The sequence below is a fragment of the Oreochromis aureus genome, linkage group 14 (genome assembly GCF_013358895.1).
Source record: "Oreochromis aureus strain Israel breed Guangdong linkage group 14, ZZ_aureus, whole genome shotgun sequence".
Taxonomy (NCBI): domain Eukaryota; kingdom Metazoa; phylum Chordata; class Actinopteri; order Cichliformes; family Cichlidae; genus Oreochromis; species Oreochromis aureus.
Window position 1 is genome coordinate 612,845 of NC_052955.1, and position 16,551 is coordinate 629,395.

Below are 16,551 nucleotides of genomic sequence, written 5' to 3' on the forward strand. Positions count from 1 at the left end.
TGGATGTTTAAACAGGAGTCAGATTTATTTCTGTGTTACATTTCAAAGGAACAGAAGACTTTCAGCTAAACGAAGATCAAATAATTTAAGATGAGGACATGAGACTGAAACATCATCAAAGACAAACATCAGTTTGGTTCAAAGGTTAAACGTCAGCGTCCTGATCAACAGACTCTCACACTGAGCCCAGATTACTGGGTGGAGCTCTGCAGACATGACGCTAGTACAGAGCCGCCTTCAGCTTCACCCAGAAACACCGAGACGAGAACAGGAAGTCGTCAGGGTGTGATGACCTGCCCTGGCTGATGTCAGAGACGAGTCCCGAGGACAGAAGGGGATAACGTGGGAATGCAAACACACTGGAGTCTGAATTCATTTTACCTCCAGACGCTCTCTTTTTGTGCTCGGCTGTGTTTGCTGATTCGTCAGTGACCACAGGTGACCTCACCAACACCTCAGGTCTGAATCATCTGTGGTGACTGAAGACGTGAGGTTTCTGTTTGTAACGGGACTTTTAACGTTCGGTTTCCTGTAATGGCAAAAACAGTCGGGAGCGCTGTGACAACCGCAGACCAGCGTTTGTGGTGATGTTCAGTAGAAGGGGGAGGTGCCGTTCCAGTCAATCGCAGCTCCGTCCCACTTGGTCCTGATGGTCATCTCCAGTGAAGGAAACCGTTTCTCTGGATCTGCTTCTCCATCTCTGGATGACGCCTCCCAGTGGTGGGAGTGAGTATCTGTACAAGAAACAGGAAACAGACGGCAGATGAAGCACGAGTGGATCCCGGTCAGACCTGCAGACGTGTGACCGCTATACTCACCAACTGTCAGCCTGGCCGTTGCTGTCTGCGAGCTCTGCCCGCTGTAGTAGTACAGCTGGAACAGATGCTCCGCCCTCCAGTCGGACAGCAGCAAGCGGGTGGCGCTGAACAGGACCGAGCAGCTGCTGTTGATGCTGCAAACCCACACCGGGAACCTGGGAGTCTTCAGCATGCTGCCAACCTGCAGACAGAGGGGGACAGGCAGGGGGCGCTCTTCTGACTGTAAGAACTCAGAGCCTCGTGGAGGAAGTCTGTGATGCAGGTGGAGGTGGTTGGTCAGTGCCTAATGGCACCTGTTGACTAATATTAGTTTTTGGTTTTGTTTGAAGGTGGAGAGTGTGGAGTGCTTGGATATCAGCTAACAGGGAGTGTTTAGCAAGCTGCATCCATAAACTGATGAAATCCTAGAGTCGCTCTCACCCAAACTAAAGGTACACCCGGGCATCAACGAGGCCACGCCCCTAACTGAATGATCCAGGTGGATGAGTGATAACAGATTATCCACAGAGATGTGTCTGTGAAGGTCCTCAGTCATCCAGGTCATCGTGGAAAGAAAAGCGTCTGGACTTCTTGAAGACGTTTCATCTGAGAAGCTTCTTCAGGTCTGAGGCAGAGGATCAATAGGGGGTCCACGGCCCTCTTAGGGACACTCCCCATAGGGCCACCATCTGCTCTTAGAAGTGAAGAAGCTTCTCGGATAAAACGTCTTCAAGAAGCTTAAAGAAATCCAGACGCTTTTCTTTCCACGCTCCTTAGATCCACAGAGACCAAATGGTGTGTTTCAGGCTGTAATATAATGGGTAAACCAGTAAAGGACACAGCTTTACTGGTTTCTGCTGTAGTGAAACGACCTCACAGCACCACAAGCTGCTTCACAGCCTCAGCTCACAGCTGCCAGCCGTCAGCTGTTTAAAATGAGAAACTGAAGGACCGAAGCTGCTTTACCTCTTGATGAGAGCAGCATAGACGGATGTAACACACACCTGAGGCACACCTGAAAGATTACTGTGAGTATCCTGATTACATCAGCTGTGCTCTGCTGCTTCCTCACGTCACTGAAACACCTGTAATCAACACATAGCTGTGAGTGTGTGTGTGTGTGTGTGTGTGTGTGTGTGTGTGTGTGTGTGTGTGTCCCAGCGGTGTTCGGTTACAGGACTCTACCTGGGGCAGCGCACCGCGCTCCATCTCCTCTCGACTCCAGCGCAGATATCCTACATCGCTGCGGGACAGGACGCCCTGCAGGGGGTGCTGCAGAGGCAGGCCGTCCTGACCGAAGTGCTGCGTCCCATTGAAGAGGTGCGGACTGGCTCTGCCGGTCAGCAGCAGGTTCAGCAGAGCCTGCAGACACAAGCAGAAACCTGGAGGCTCCTCCCACTCTGCACTCTACAGGTCACACGTTCGCAGACGCTCTCAGGCTAACAGAGACACTCTGATCGTTGAGCCATCAGCGCGAGAGCCAAGGCTGACAGAGAAGACATCAGCAGGAAACACAAACGAGCATCCGTGTCTCTCTGATGATGTCACTGTCAGCTGTTTAGCACCCTCAGCAGATTTTTACTTCCCATGATGCTCTCTGATTGAGACATTTTTAGCTGAACACAGAGCAACGACGGCAAGATGGTGAGAGAAGTAGAAAGCTGCTGAGGCTGAGTGAATGACATGAGTGGGCGGAGCACGTCTCTGCAGACCTCGGTGTAAAACTACACACCTGTGACAGGTGTGGGCCTGGTATCTGATACTGCACAGGTACAAACGCCTTACACAAAGATTTCTAAATGAAGTCTGGCAACATGAGCCAGGTCAGCTCTTACCTGGCGACAGACAGAGCTGCCCGGGCTGAGGTGCAGCAGGTATGACGTAGGAGAGTCCAGGTCCTCCCTCAGCCTGTGAGGAAGAGGACGCACATGGTCAATAGCTCAGTTAACCTGCGGGCTGTAACAGACTGTGTCCTGTTGGGGGCGCTAACATTGCAGAGCTTCGCTGTGTGATTACCTCTCGATGGTACGGGAGCAGATGAGGCTGTAGAGGAAAAGAATGACGCCATGACTGCCCTCCTCCTGAAACTACAAGACAACAGGTCATGTCGCACGGCGGGCTCCAAACCACCCGAAACCTTTCCGACCGCGGGCCGACGGAGCTCCACGTCCGACCGCAGGCCTTGTTTTTGTGTAGTCGTGTCATGTGTGTAAAGATCAGCGCTCCTTTTTCTCACCTGAATTTGCATTAATGCAACATACTGAAGAGTTAACGCTTAGGTAAAGTGACCTGATTCTGGCGTCCTGATTGGATGCTGTACTCACACACTGGATGTGGTCGAGGATGAAGTTGGTAATGGCGTCCTTCTCGCTGAACGTGAAGAGCTGCAGCTGAAAGACATGAAAGAACAGGCGTGACGAGATGCTGGGGACGGAGCGGTCGGAGTGCTGTGAGGAAGGGCGGTACCCTCTCTGTGAAGGTGTCCAGTTTGTAGTCCAGGTGAGGTGTGACGCAATAGTCTTCGGTTACCAAGGTGACAGTGGCGCTCACCTCCTGGCCGGCCAACCAGAGGCTGTCGCTCAGGGCGGCCGCCAACGCCCTGTCCTGCTCCCGCCGTCCTACCTCTGTCAGACTGGAGGGTGGACAAAATAATAGAAACAACTTAGAGTTGTGGGGAGCGGAGGACACCACAGGTCAAAGGTGAGGCAGGACGCTGGGTGCTAAACTGACGCAATTTCAGGGGACCGCCGGGCACAGAGCAAGACCAGTTACTGTCCAGCTGTTCCCATTTTCTGTCATGTTAATTTTTCATCATGTGACATCTCGTTTGCAGGTGGAAGTCTCACCTTTACCATTACCACGCCAGAGAGGCCTCACCTGTGCAACGTCCGTCCGTCTGAGCTGCTCTGTCGGGCAAACAGCAGGTGCTTAATGATGCGAGCCTGGACGACCATCTGAATGGCCTGAGCCCCGCCCTGAAACACATGACCTTAAAAGATGTAATATTCTGGGCGGGGCTTGATGCTGGTGGGTTAAAACTGCCAGCCTATCAGGAGTGAGATGAAGCTCTTAGTCGTAGGTCTGTGTATAGTCATACACAGGAATTTGAAACTGCAGTGCTCACTCGGCCCTCAGTGTACAGTAAAAATATAAAGATTAAAAAAAGGAAAATAAAATAGAAGTCTTATGTACAACACAATACTACACAATTATTTAAACAGCAGTGTCCAACACAATCATAGTGACTGTGGGCAAGTTCATGTGCACCGGGGTGGTGCAGTCAGTGAAAGGGTGGTCAGAGTTTTTATGTTTGGGGGGTTCAGAGGGAAGAGGTGGATGCAGGTCTGGAGTCGGTGTGTGAGAGAGTTTAGCATCCTGACAGCCTGATGGATGAAGCCGTCTCTCAGTCTCAAACAGCTCTAACTATATGCTTTAGCAAACAGGAAACTTTGAAGCTGATCTTAAAAGCAGAGTTGGTTTCTCACCCCATCAGCCTTCAGAGCGTATGCTAACTCGGAGTTTGGTTCCCTGAAGTGGAAGATGGCTCTCCTCCACTCGTAGTCGAAGACACGAAAGTTTCCACCCAGAAGAATCCTCCTCAGGCTCTGACATCAAAACAGGGACAGGTCATCGGTCGATCGTGTGAATGCACCCTGACAGGGAACAACAGGTCAAAGCTGCTTCGCCACACTGGACGCTCAAACATGGAGCTCAAAGCAGCTCTGAACACTCCCTGCTTTTGGATCTGTTCACACCTTCTGTTTGTCACAGGAAGCCAATGACAATGAAGCTAGTTTAAAGGGGGAGGGACTAAAACTGTTTGTTTCAGGCAGAAGCCTGACTGCATAAAGATAAAATCATAGAGCTGGAAATAAAACTTCCTGTGGGGTGTTACGGCACCCGCACGCCTCCACCCTGGTATCCTCATAAACCCCGCCTCCCTTCAGCCAAGTGGAGGTGTCGTGTAACACGGCTGATCTGTGATCAGGTGAGCTCATCGTGTACAGGAAAACAGGGACAGGTCACCTGACACCCAGCGGTGTCAGGTGACCTGTTTCTGAATCATCATGTTTACCTCAATCAGTTGGGGGGTGACCGGCATTCCCCCGAGCTCCGCAGAGATGGCCAGCCTCCGGGGGATAGAGCAGAGGGCTTGGAGGGTCCTCCGGGGTGGAGGGGCTTCCTCCTGCTCCTCCTCCTTCCCCACATCCAGCAGCCTCTGAGGAGAAGGAGAGACAAACAGCTGCCTTTGACCGTTCAGTCACAAATAAAAAAACACTTCCCACAGCTTCAGCACTGAACAACTTTTCCTGGAAACATCAGATTAACAGCAAACCTGCAGTCACATGACTCAGGGAAGCTTTTACCTTTGTCTTCCCTCATTGCACACACTGAAATAAAGCAATATGAGTGGACAGTGAATCATTGACAAAGGGTGTGACACTGGTCAAACACGGTATGTGGTGGTAGTAAGTGCAGTAGTAGTATTTTCTTAGAGGTGACTCACGTGAGGATTCCTGCTGACTTCCTGTCGGAGCAGCTCGATGTAGTCCAGCCTGCAGTCTGACATCACTGACTACAGCTGAGGGACGGCCCTTACTAACACTGCAGGGGAGCCACGGCGAGGATGACGAGCTGCTCCTTCATCCTGTCTGAAGCTGCAGCCTGACTCTGAGTGTTACACAGTCAGCTGAAAACTGACCTGAGTGCAGTGCAGCTGTGCCACCAACAGAGGGCAGAGCTGATCTATCTATCGATCTATCAGGCACGATGGATGCTGACAGAGCGTCTCTGTGTTCATGATTCATTTACTGTCAACAACATTTCAAATTAATTTCATGTTACAGAAACAGAAATATGGTTTCTTTTGGAAACAGTGACATTCTGAGTCGAGCCCAGACTTTTGAACCATCAGCTGAAGAGCTGTTAGCTGAAAACTGCACAGCTCAGCATGCTGTGCACAGATATGTATGCTCACAGTGACAGCCGTCTTATTTCCCTGCCATGTTTTCAGATATGCGCAGACTCGTGTATGGAAGGTGTCTAAGTCCTGCCATTAATTAATGCTTCAATCTTAAATATGATCAACCTATCTCTAATAATCAGCTATGTACCACAGGCCTTCAAGCTGGCTGTAGTTAGACCTTTACTCAAAAAGCATCTCTGGACCCAACTTAGCTAATTATAGCAGTGATTCCTGAGATTAGGGACAAAACAGGTTTTAATTTTTGAAAAAATATTTTATGATTTTTCAAAAACATATTTACATATAATTGTTACACAAAGTTTTGGCTGTCTCACCATGTTTTGGTACAATCTCCCAGGAGTATCATTTTTTAATAATTTATATTTTTGATGGAGAAGTGCAAGGTTTTAGTCAACACCATCAGACTCAAAGAAATGCAAAAATTAAGTTGTTTCAGCTATTTTGACTATTAGCAGCTTCTCTGTTCTACTGTTTATGCACATATGTTTTCAAACTAATTATACCACGTTTAAAAGTTAGATTGTTTTGGCTTTTTATTATTAATAATGTATACTTTATTAAGATGATTAAAACTTCAGGACAAAACTGAAGTTTTAATCATCGGTCCTGAGGCTCAGAGAGAGAAACTCTTGTCTAAATTACAGGCATTTTCACTATGCCCTTCACTACAAGTGAAAAACCTGGGTGTTATTCTTGACTCTGAGCTTGGTTTTATCCCACATATTAAACACGTAACCAAAATTGGATTTTATCATCTAAAAAATATAGCCAGAGTCCGCCCTATTCTCTCTCGGGCCAACACGGAGATGCTGATGCATGCTTTTATTACCAGTTGCATTGATTACTGTAATGGTCTCCCCAAAAAGAATATTTCACCTTTGCAACTTTTGCAAAACTCTGCAGCTCGTGTGCTGACGAAGACCAGAGGCGGGCCCACATTACACCGGTTTTACAATCGCTGCATTGGCTCCCGTGTGTTTCAGGATCGATTTTAAAGTTCTTTTATTGGTTTTAAATGTCTTAATGGTCTTGGGCCTTCTTATCTTTCAGATCTGCTTTTACCATACGAACCCTCGCGGACCCTGAGGTCCTCTGGTACTGGCCTTTTGATTGTCCCTAAAGTCAGGACACATACTCACGGAGAGGCAGCTTTTCAGTGGTATGGTCCTCGACTGTGGAACAGCCTCTGCCGGAGGAGCTCAGGGCCGCAGAGAACGACATATGTTTTTAAAAACAGGCTCAAGACCCACCTTTTTTAATTTAGCTTTTACCTAACGTTTATTTATTTTATGCTTATTTATTCTATCCTGTTATTCTATTTATATTATTAATTTAGTTTTACCTAATATTTATTGATTGTATTCTTATTCATTTTTATCTTCTTACTCTGTTTATATTTATATTGTATCCCACTCTTATTTATTTTATCTTTTATCCTGTTTATATTCTTATTAGGTCATATCTCCAGTGTTTCCTCAGAGGGGCTCTCTGCACCAGGGCTGTGATCGACCGTGGCTGCTGGGGCTCTGTGGATCCTCTCAGCCTGGCTGGGGGGCTTCTTTGCCTCCCTCCTGCTGTGTGCCCAGCCTGGAGGCTGCGGTCTGTGACTGGCTCCCGGTGCAGACAGCTCCCTGTGATAGTGTTACCTCACTTGGCTATTTTACTCTTTAAGTGTGTGTGTGTGTGTGTGTGTGTGTGAGGAGGGGGGTGTGGAGAGAATGTGTGTATCCATGACCGTTTCTGTTAATGACAGTGTGGGGAATGAGTGGGGAGGGGGGGTGGGGTGGGGTGCTTTTAACCATGTAAAGCACTTTGTGCTACAGTTTTTTTGTATGAAAAGTGCTTTATAAATAGAGATGGACCCATCCGATATTACGTATCAGTATCGGTCCGATACTGACGTAAATTACTGGATCGGATATCGGCGAGAAATAAAAAATGTAATCCGATCCATTAAATATCAAAAAAGCAGCTCACAAAACTTGCGACACGGCGTAACTCGGCTCATAACCGTAGCACGTCGGAGCAGTGTGCGTCACGTGATACAGCGGCTGTGTGTATTTGTAGCCTCCTACCAAACCAGCATTTCATCTCCGAGGAAGTTATCCCAGAGAGAAGTAAAGCAAGTGTGTAAGTTCATCTCTGAATGTTTGTAAAGCGTTCCCACGTTAAGCTTAACAACCGATATATGGAGCGACTGCCTCTCTCCCTCCCTCACCTTCCTGCGGCTACTTCATGAAACTGCTTAATGATCAGCTGATCGGCTTTTCTGTCGCGAGTCCGTCTCTCTTCTTTGTTTTGGCCCACTTTGCACCAGAAAGAGGAAACCAGCGGCGGAACAACAGCAGCACGTTTAAGCTTGATAAGCTGTTGTTAGAATGTATTTAATATTACTTTCTACACCAGGATCCTTTTCTACGTAGCTGACGGCTGGTAACTGTGCAGGGGCGGATCTAGCAAAGTTTAGCCAGGGGGCCGACAGGGCATGAACAGGGAAAAGGGGCACAAAGACATACTTTTCTTTCTTATTCTCATTTAAAATGTCTCGCTTTTAATAAATAATTATCTGAATCTTACACCCAAAGTTTTAATCTGATGTAAAATGTATAGAAGTCCATTACTGTATATAGTAACTGTTAAGTCTAATATACCCTAGTAAGCTATAGTACTTTTTCCTTTGGGAAGGTACCATCTGTGCAGTCTGCAATTCTGTAGAAGAAAGATGTTGAATCTATTTAATTATTCTTGAAAAATAATTTATTTCTGTGCATTTTTTCACCCTGCATCAAATTAAAGTTGATTACATCGATTAAGCATCATGAGGTGGAGGGTGGGGGTCGTTCCCTATTTTTTTTTTTTTTTTTGCTGGGAGTTTGCAACCCTATTAGTTAGGTTGCTTAATATTTCTGCTAAGTACTCTTTAAAATACCAGAATAGGGAGGATGGAGCAGGTTTAAGTTTATTAGATTGATCAGTGTTGCTGAACTATGAAATATTTTGGGTGCAGTGTATTTTTACATACAGGTATAACAGAATAGCTTTAGTGTTGTTGTTTATTTAAACTTGAGTATGAACTTATACAAAATGCAGCAAGATATTAAGAAAACAGTTTTATTGATTAAAAACACACTATATCGGATTCATATCGGTATCGGCAGATATCCAAATTTATGATATCAGTATCGGACATAAAAAAGTGGTATCGTGCCATCTCTATTTATAAATAAAGATTGATTGATTGATTGATTGAATCCCTGTGGGGAAATTACTTGTTTTTCTCTGCATTTGACCCATTCACCCAGTGAAGCAGTGGGCAGCTTGTATTTAATCTCCGTAAGAAACAATCATATTTAACAGCATCCAAATGACACATTTATTCAGAAAATTAAGTATTTTTATTGGAAGATCACGAGGGAGCAAAATATATGGTTCTTCAAAAGAGGACAATAAACAAATAAATCCATATTATGGAGTTGACAAGGTGGTGATGGTGGTGACACACTAGTAGAAAACAAGATATTATTTCTTTTAAAATTACCATTAAACCTTAACAACCTATGTAAAATCACAGTACACTTCATAACAATTCTGTTTTTGCTCATGTCAAGTTCTACATCTTAATAATAGGAGTAGGCAGCTACCAGCAAGTAGCTGCCTACTCCTCCTTGATTTATCAGAATTAATGTCTGAAGTACTCTGTGAATGTGTGTTTAGGGCCTGCTGTACTTTCTCTCCTTTTATCCTTCGTTCTTTCGAGTCTCTCTGTGCTTGTTTCCAAAACCTTCTCTTCTGCCTTTTTTCCTTTTCTTTCAAATCACTGATGTTCTTTATTTTTTCCCTCTTTCACTCTATTTCTCCATCTTTCCCTTTCCTTTATGAGAAACTTTTTCTTTAACTCAGGCTGGCTCCTCCTTCTCCTTCTCCTTCTTTTTTGATCGTCCCCGTTCCTTCTCTTTCGTTCCTCTACTGACAGGTTCCCCTTTGCCATTCTAGCCTGAAATTACTAGAATTTTTCTGAACCATATGCATTTATACAGATTAAGGATGAATATTCACAACATAATTATGTATTAAGCAACAGAGATGCTATCCCGTCCCTAAGTATGATGTCATTCGCCGTTTCCAGGCCAAAACTCCGCTGCAGATCCCAAAGTCAAAGGAAGTCTGCGGCATCACTGAGAGTTACTGTCATGATCGGAGGCAATAAGACGCAGGGTTCTCAAGCACGAACCGCTTTTATTGAATTGTAGCAGCAGTGTACGTGGCTACATCAATTTTGAAAAAACATATACACACCAGTATTCTAGCGACCTCTAGTGGCTGCCCCCATGGTAGCCTTACTAGGACAACATAAACAGATTTCACAACATCTCTCCCTTTAACAAAAGTACTTTCAACATAAAACAGTGTTGACAGAACGCAGGACATCACAGGGGTAGACTACCCTCAGTCCTGATAAGGGATTATTCTGCCCTTAGAACATAGAAAGGAGATAGCCCTCAGTCTCTGAATCTGAGAGGTATTTTAATCTCCCGTCCCCTGGAAGTCACTCTCACAGGTGTGGTAGGGCGGAGAGGAGACCCCGGGACAGGGACTGGCAATACCTGCCTTACTGGTGGTTCTTGGGAAGCAGCCGCCCCTTTAGTTGGAGTAGTCGGTGTAGCTGGAACAGTGCTCTGCTGCTGCTCCTCAGGATCAGCAATGCCTGGGACAGGCTGAAGGTGTCGTCTGTTGCAGTGAGTCACGTTCCCATTCGCCATCTCCACCAAGTAGGATCTTGGCTCTTTAGACTTACTGATGACCTTGGCTGGAGTCGTCCATCCCTTTTCCCCGTCAAGCTTCACTACAACATCCTGGCCTGGGAGAAGCTCAGGAAGTGGACGAGCTGAATGTCTGCAGTTGTAGAAGAATCTGTAAGAGTCCTTAGCTGCAGCATCCCTTTGGCACAGCGTGTCCCTATTGACTGGACTGGGCAGCAATGTCTTTTTGAGTACTGGGACGGTGGTGCGGATTTGACGTCCTGTCATAAGTTGAGCTGGGCTTGCACCGGTTGCTGCAATTGGTGTAGAGCGGTAACTCATTAAGGCTAAGCAGGGGTCAGGCTGTTTGAGAATGTACTTGGCCGTTTGGACGGCTCTTTCAGCAGCTCCATTTGACTGGGGGTAATGAGGGCTCGACGTAGTGTGGGTGAAGCCATAACTCAGTTTGAAGTCTTGGAACTCTGATGATGTGAACTGCGTCCCATTATCACTGACCAGTTCTAACGGGATGCCCCATCTAACGAACATGTGTTTAAACTTGTTAATGACCTGTCTGCTGGTTGTTGTAGTGAGGGAAGCAATCTCAATGTCTCTTGAAAAATAGTCAACAACGACAAGAAAGTTCTTACCCTCCAACTCGCACAGATCAGCTGCAATCTTTTGCCAGGGGCCATTGGGCAGATGAGTAGTCACGAGGGGTTCCCGTCGCTGTGTAGGCTTGTGCTCTCTGCAAAAGATGCATGACCTCACCTTGTGTGTTATTTGAAGTCCAATGTTGGGCCACCACACTGTTGATCTTGCGCGCTCTCTACATTTAGTTAGTCCTTGGTGGCCTTCATGTAATTTGTCAAGGACAGCGGGTCTGAGTGCTGTGGGAATTACGATGCGATCATGGTAGAGCACTAGACCATCTGATTCTGAAAGGTGGCTTCTGGCTGGATAAAAGCCTTGCAGTGGTGAGCTCTTTGCCATTCTCCGAGGCCACCCTTGTCTGATGAAGATGATTGCTTTTTGAAGCTCTGGGTCCCTCTGTGTAGCTCTACGAATTTCCTCCAACTTATGTGACTTGATAGGTTTGCTTGTCACTACATTGCTCACATATGCCTTGACCTGGCTGTCTGTCTCGGACGGGTAGCATCCTGCAGTGGATGTCTGGAGAGTGCGTCCGCCACTACTAACTGTTTACTGGGAACATGCTCAGCAGTGACATTGAATCGCATCAGCCGCATCAGCAGTCTCTGACATCTCAGTGGCGTTTTATCAAGGTCGTACGAGTTGATCAAGGGCTTATGGTCAGTTTGTAGACATACATGACCCATGCCTTGGATGTAGCGGGCAAAACGTTCGCAGGCCCAGACAGATGCTAAACACTCTTTTTCGATCTGCGAATATCTTTTTTTCTGCGTCTGTGAGCATGCGAGAACACAAAAGCAATGGGCCGTAACTCCCCTCATGGTCCTGTAACAGTGCAGCACCCAGGCCATAGCTGCTGGCGTCCCGCACTGACAACTGTTGGTCGGCCTGCATCATAATAACAAAGTGCTGGTGCAGCCACGAGCATTGCTTTTGCTTTGTTGAATGCTTGCTCCTGAGGCTCGCCCCACACCCACACAGTCTCTTTCTTGAGTAGGTTGGAGAGGGGGTGCAGAACCGTGGAGAGGCCCGGCAGGAATTTTCCAACATAGTTTATTAATCCAGTACCTGCCTGAGTTGTTCTACATTGGTGGGGCTGGGCATCCTAGCAATAGCCTCCACCTTGCCATCATCAGGTTTCACACCATCCGCACTGATGATGTGACGAAGAACTGTAGTTCATTCTTTCAAGTGGCACTTGGACCTGTTGAGCTTAAGGCCTGATGCTTTGATTGTCTGTAATACTGCATCCAAGCGTTGGTCATGCTCCTCTTTGTTAGCCCCGAAAACCAGTATGTCGCCCATCACGATGACAGTCCCATTTAGGCCCTTGAGCAAGGTGCTCATGAGCCGCTGGAAGATCTCGGTGCTGAAGTTATGCCAAATGGCAGGCGTCTGAAGCAAAACCTGCCCATGGGAGTTATGAATGTGGTCAGTTTTTGGCAGCTGGGGTCCAGTGGTATCTGCCAGAACCCACTGGAGGCATCCAAAGTGGAAAACTTTAGCCCCTGCTAACTTGGGAGTTATGTCATCTGAAGTGGGCAAGATGTACCGTTCGTGCTTTACTCCCTTATTCAGACATTTTAAGTCCACACACACTCTGACCTCATCCTTGTTGCGCTTCAGAGCAGGCACCATTGGCGCACACCAGTCTGTTGGCTCGGTGACTTCCTTAATGATGCCAAGTTTGAGCATGTGCTTTATTTCCTTTTCCACCTTTGGGAGGAGAGGAAAAGGCACCCGGCATGGGGTGGTTAAACTGTACGGCACTGCATCTTCGGTCAGCTCGATTTTTACAGGTTCACAGTTCAGCAGGCCAATTTCTCCGAACACATCCTCTGTTAAATCACTACTGATTTTGTTAACTCTAGCGACTAGTCCCATGCGCTTTGCCACTGTCTTCCCCAGTAGGTTACTTTATAACTGTGATCCAGTATTGGTACTTTTGGCCTTTGTACGCTGTAGTAGCAAGGAACTTACCCACGCACTTGACTTTCCCACCAGGGCTGTACACAGTTGGCTTACACTGGATAAGTTTGGGTCTCTGCTGCAGCTTATTCAAGGTCGTTTCTGTCATTACAGAGGTGTCTGCGCCTGTATCAATTTTGAAATCAACTGGACTGCCATTCACCAGTAGTTCAATGTCCCAGTTGGCATCTGAGCCTGACTCCTCAATCACTGTTGTTTTTGGCTCAGTTACTGCTCCCAGGAAAAAGCTCCCCTATGAAGAATGAATCCTCATCTGAATCCTCTACAGCCTCAGCCCTGACCTCTTTTAGCATTTTGGTTTTGCATACAACTTCAAAGTGTCCCAACTTATTGCACTTTCTGCATCTTTTATTGCGGGCTGGGCAGTTTTCACTTTTGTCATGCACCCTGTTGCATCTTTGGCATTTTGGGTTACTCTCACCATGTTGTTGCTCACGTACCTGACGAGGTTGGTAGTAACTCCTTCTCATGCTGTTATAATGCATCTGTTTCACCTCATTCACAGTGCTTTCTACTCGCTCTGCACTTTGCTGTTTGACTTGTTCACTCTGGAGTGCTAGTTGAATGGCTCTATCCAGAGTTAAGTCCGCCTCGAGCTGTAGTTTTTGTGAAACATCTTTGTCAATTAATCCAATGACGATACGGTCCCGGATCTGCTCGTCTTTACTGCCGCCGAACTCGCAGTGCTGCGCGAGCTCGTACAGGCTCCGCACGAAAGCCTCGACCGTCTCCCCGGCCCTCTGGCTCCGTTTGTGAAAACAGACGCGGTCGTGGATAACGTTTCTCTTTGGGACAAAGTGCTCATCGAACTTTTGTATAACCAGATCATACTCAAACTGTGGACTTGGCTTGGCCTCTGTAGCAGCAGGAAACACAAATGAGCCATATATTGGTTCAGCATGTCTCCCCATGGAGTAAATAAGCAAGTTCACCTGCACTTCGCCGCTCTCCATCCCTAGCTTGGACGCCACTCGAAAACGGGAGAATCTCTGCCGCCATATCGGCCACTCTGCCGGCTGTGTAAAGTTGAACGGCTCCGGAGGTCCAAATTTAGCCATTTCTCCGTGTAACTCGGCGTGAAGTCCTCAAATCTGACGCCATGTCATGATCGGAGGCAATAAGACGCAGGGTTCTCAAGCACGAACCGCTTTTATTGAATTGTAGCAGCAGCGTACGTGGCTACATCAATTTTGAAAAAACATATACACAGGTGACACAGGGTTTTATCAGAAAGGTATGCCATAAATGAAATAAAACAAAAAAACTTACCACAGCAGTGACCTCATGGCATGTGTATTAAACAGGAAGTGGTAAAGGGGTCCTCAGAGTGTAAGCTACCCACAATAATTGCTGAATTTTTTGTACTTTTTAAAAAATCTGATGGTGTTGACAAAAACTCTGGACACAATTTTAATCGCTTAAAAAATATGTAAAAATAATTTTTCAATTGCATATTTTGATATTATATAAGGTATTGACTTAAATAATGACAAGAGCCATGATGTTTAATTTTACATTACTTTTAATTATTTTTCTGTATTTTAATATTATCACACCTGCTTCTGGACAATGGATTTTTAAGGTACTGGTAATGTATTGTACCATTTAAAATAAATATATATGTATAAAAAAATGCAAAATCATACTTTTGTTGTATAAACATTGCTTTGGTTTGTCTTTTAGTCAGTTGGGTTAATATTTTAACCCCAAAATTGGGTTTTATCTGGCAGACATGTTTTGTCCCTTATCTCAAGAATCACTGCCAGGCCAATCTCCAACCTTCCTTTCATATCAAACATCCTTGAAAGAGTAGTTGTCAAACAGCTAACAGATCATCTGCAGAGGAATGGCTTATTTGAAGAGTTTCAGTCAGGTTTCAGAGCTCATCACAGCACAGAAACAGCTTTAGTGAAGGTTACAAATGATCTTCTTATGGCCTCTGACAGTGGACTCATCTCTGTGCTTGTCCTGCTAGACCTCAGTGCTGCGTTTGATACTGTTGACCATAATATCCTATTAGAGCGATTAGAACATGCTGTAGGTATTACAGGTACTGCACTGCAGTGGTTTGTATCATATCTATCTAATAGACTCCAATTTGTACATGTAAATGGAGAGCCCTCTTCAGACACTAAGGTCAATTATGGTGTTCCACAGGGTTCAGTGCTAGGACCAATTCTGTTTACATTATACATGCTTCCCTTAGGCAGCATCATTAGAAGACATAGCATAAATTTTCACTGCTATGCAGATGACACGCAGCTCTATCTATCCATGAAGCCAGGTAACACACACCAATTAGTTAAACTGCAGGAATGTCTTAAAGACATAAAGACCTGGATGGCCGCTAACTTTCTGCTTCTTAATTCAGATCAAACTGAGGTTATTGTACTCGGCCCTGAAAATCTTAGAAATATGGTATCTAAGCAGATTCTTACTCTGGATGGCATTACCTTGGCCTCCAGTAACACTGTGAGGAACCTTGAGTCATTTTTGACCAGGACATGTCCTTCAATGCACATATTAAACAAATATGTAAGACTGCTTTCTTCCATTTGTGCAACATCTCTAAAATTAGAAATATCCTGTCTCAGAGTGATGCTGAAAAACTAGTTCATGCATTTATTACTTCCAGGCTGGACTACTGTAATTCTTTATTATCAGGATGTCCTAAAATTCCCTGAAAAGTCTTCAGCTGATCCAAAATGCTGCAGCAAGAGTCCTGACAGGGACTAGAAAGAGAGAGCAGATTTCTCCTGTTTTGGCTTCCTTCATTGGCTTCCTGTTAAATCCAGAATTCAAAATCCTGCTCCTCACATACAAGGTCTTAAATAATCAGGCCCCATCTTATCTTAATGACCTTGTAGTACCATATCACCCTATTAGAGCACTTCGCTCTTGCACTGCAGGCCTACTTGTTGTTCCTAGAGTATTTAAAAGTAGAATGGGAGGCAGAGCCTTCAGTTTTCAGGCCCCTCTTCTGTGGAACCAGCTTCCAGTTTGGATTTGGGAGACAGACACTATCTCTACTTTCAAGATTAGGCTTCAAACTTTCCTTTTGCTAAAGCATATAGTTAGGGCTGGACCAGGTGACCCTGAATCCTCCCTTAGTTATGCTGCAATAGACGTGAGGCTGCCGGGGATTCCCATGATGCATTGAGTTTTTCCTTTCCAGTCACCTTTCTCACTCACTATGTGTTAACAGACCTCTCTGCATTGAATCATATCTGTTAATATTATTGTAGGGTTTACCTTACAATATAAAGCACTTTGAGGCGACTGCTGTTGTGATTTGGTGCCATATGAATAAAACTGAGTTGAGTGTAAATGAATGCTGATACTTACAACCACAGACTGTGACTGCGGCCTGCAGGAAGAACACAAC

At 45.7% G+C, this 16,551-nt stretch overlaps 1 protein-coding gene across 1 annotated transcript; it reads right to left on the minus strand.

The window, feature by feature from the left end:
* Nucleotides 1–5,110, minus strand: mindy4b (MINDY family member 4B). Its single transcript, XM_031758986.2, has 10 exons — nt 4,873–5,110; nt 4,283–4,402; nt 3,675–3,772; nt 3,264–3,429; nt 3,122–3,187; nt 2,814–2,884; nt 2,633–2,705; nt 1,983–2,159; nt 819–999; nt 1–734 (listed from the first exon to the last, which is right to left on the minus strand). The coding sequence occupies exons 1-10, from the start codon at nt 4,897–4,899 to the stop codon at nt 592–594; spliced, it is 1,122 nt and encodes a 373-aa protein (XP_031614846.2). The 5' UTR covers nt 4,900–5,110; the 3' UTR covers nt 1–591.
* Between the last annotated feature and the right edge of the window lie 11,441 nt (nt 5,111–16,551).

Excerpts from the sequence above, each read along its gene's own strand:
- mindy4b (XM_031758986.2), bottom strand. The coding sequence starts at position 4,899 with ATGCCGGTCACCCCCCAACTGATTGAG. Across the intron at positions 3,773-4,282 it reads ACGCTCTGAAGGCTGATGGG|GGCGGGGCTCAGGCCATTCA; the intron begins GTGAGAAACCAA and ends CATGTGTTTCAG. Across the intron at positions 2,706-2,813 it reads TGCTCCCGTACCATCGAGAG|GCTGAGGGAGGACCTGGACT; the intron begins GTAATCACACAG and ends TCTTCCTCACAG.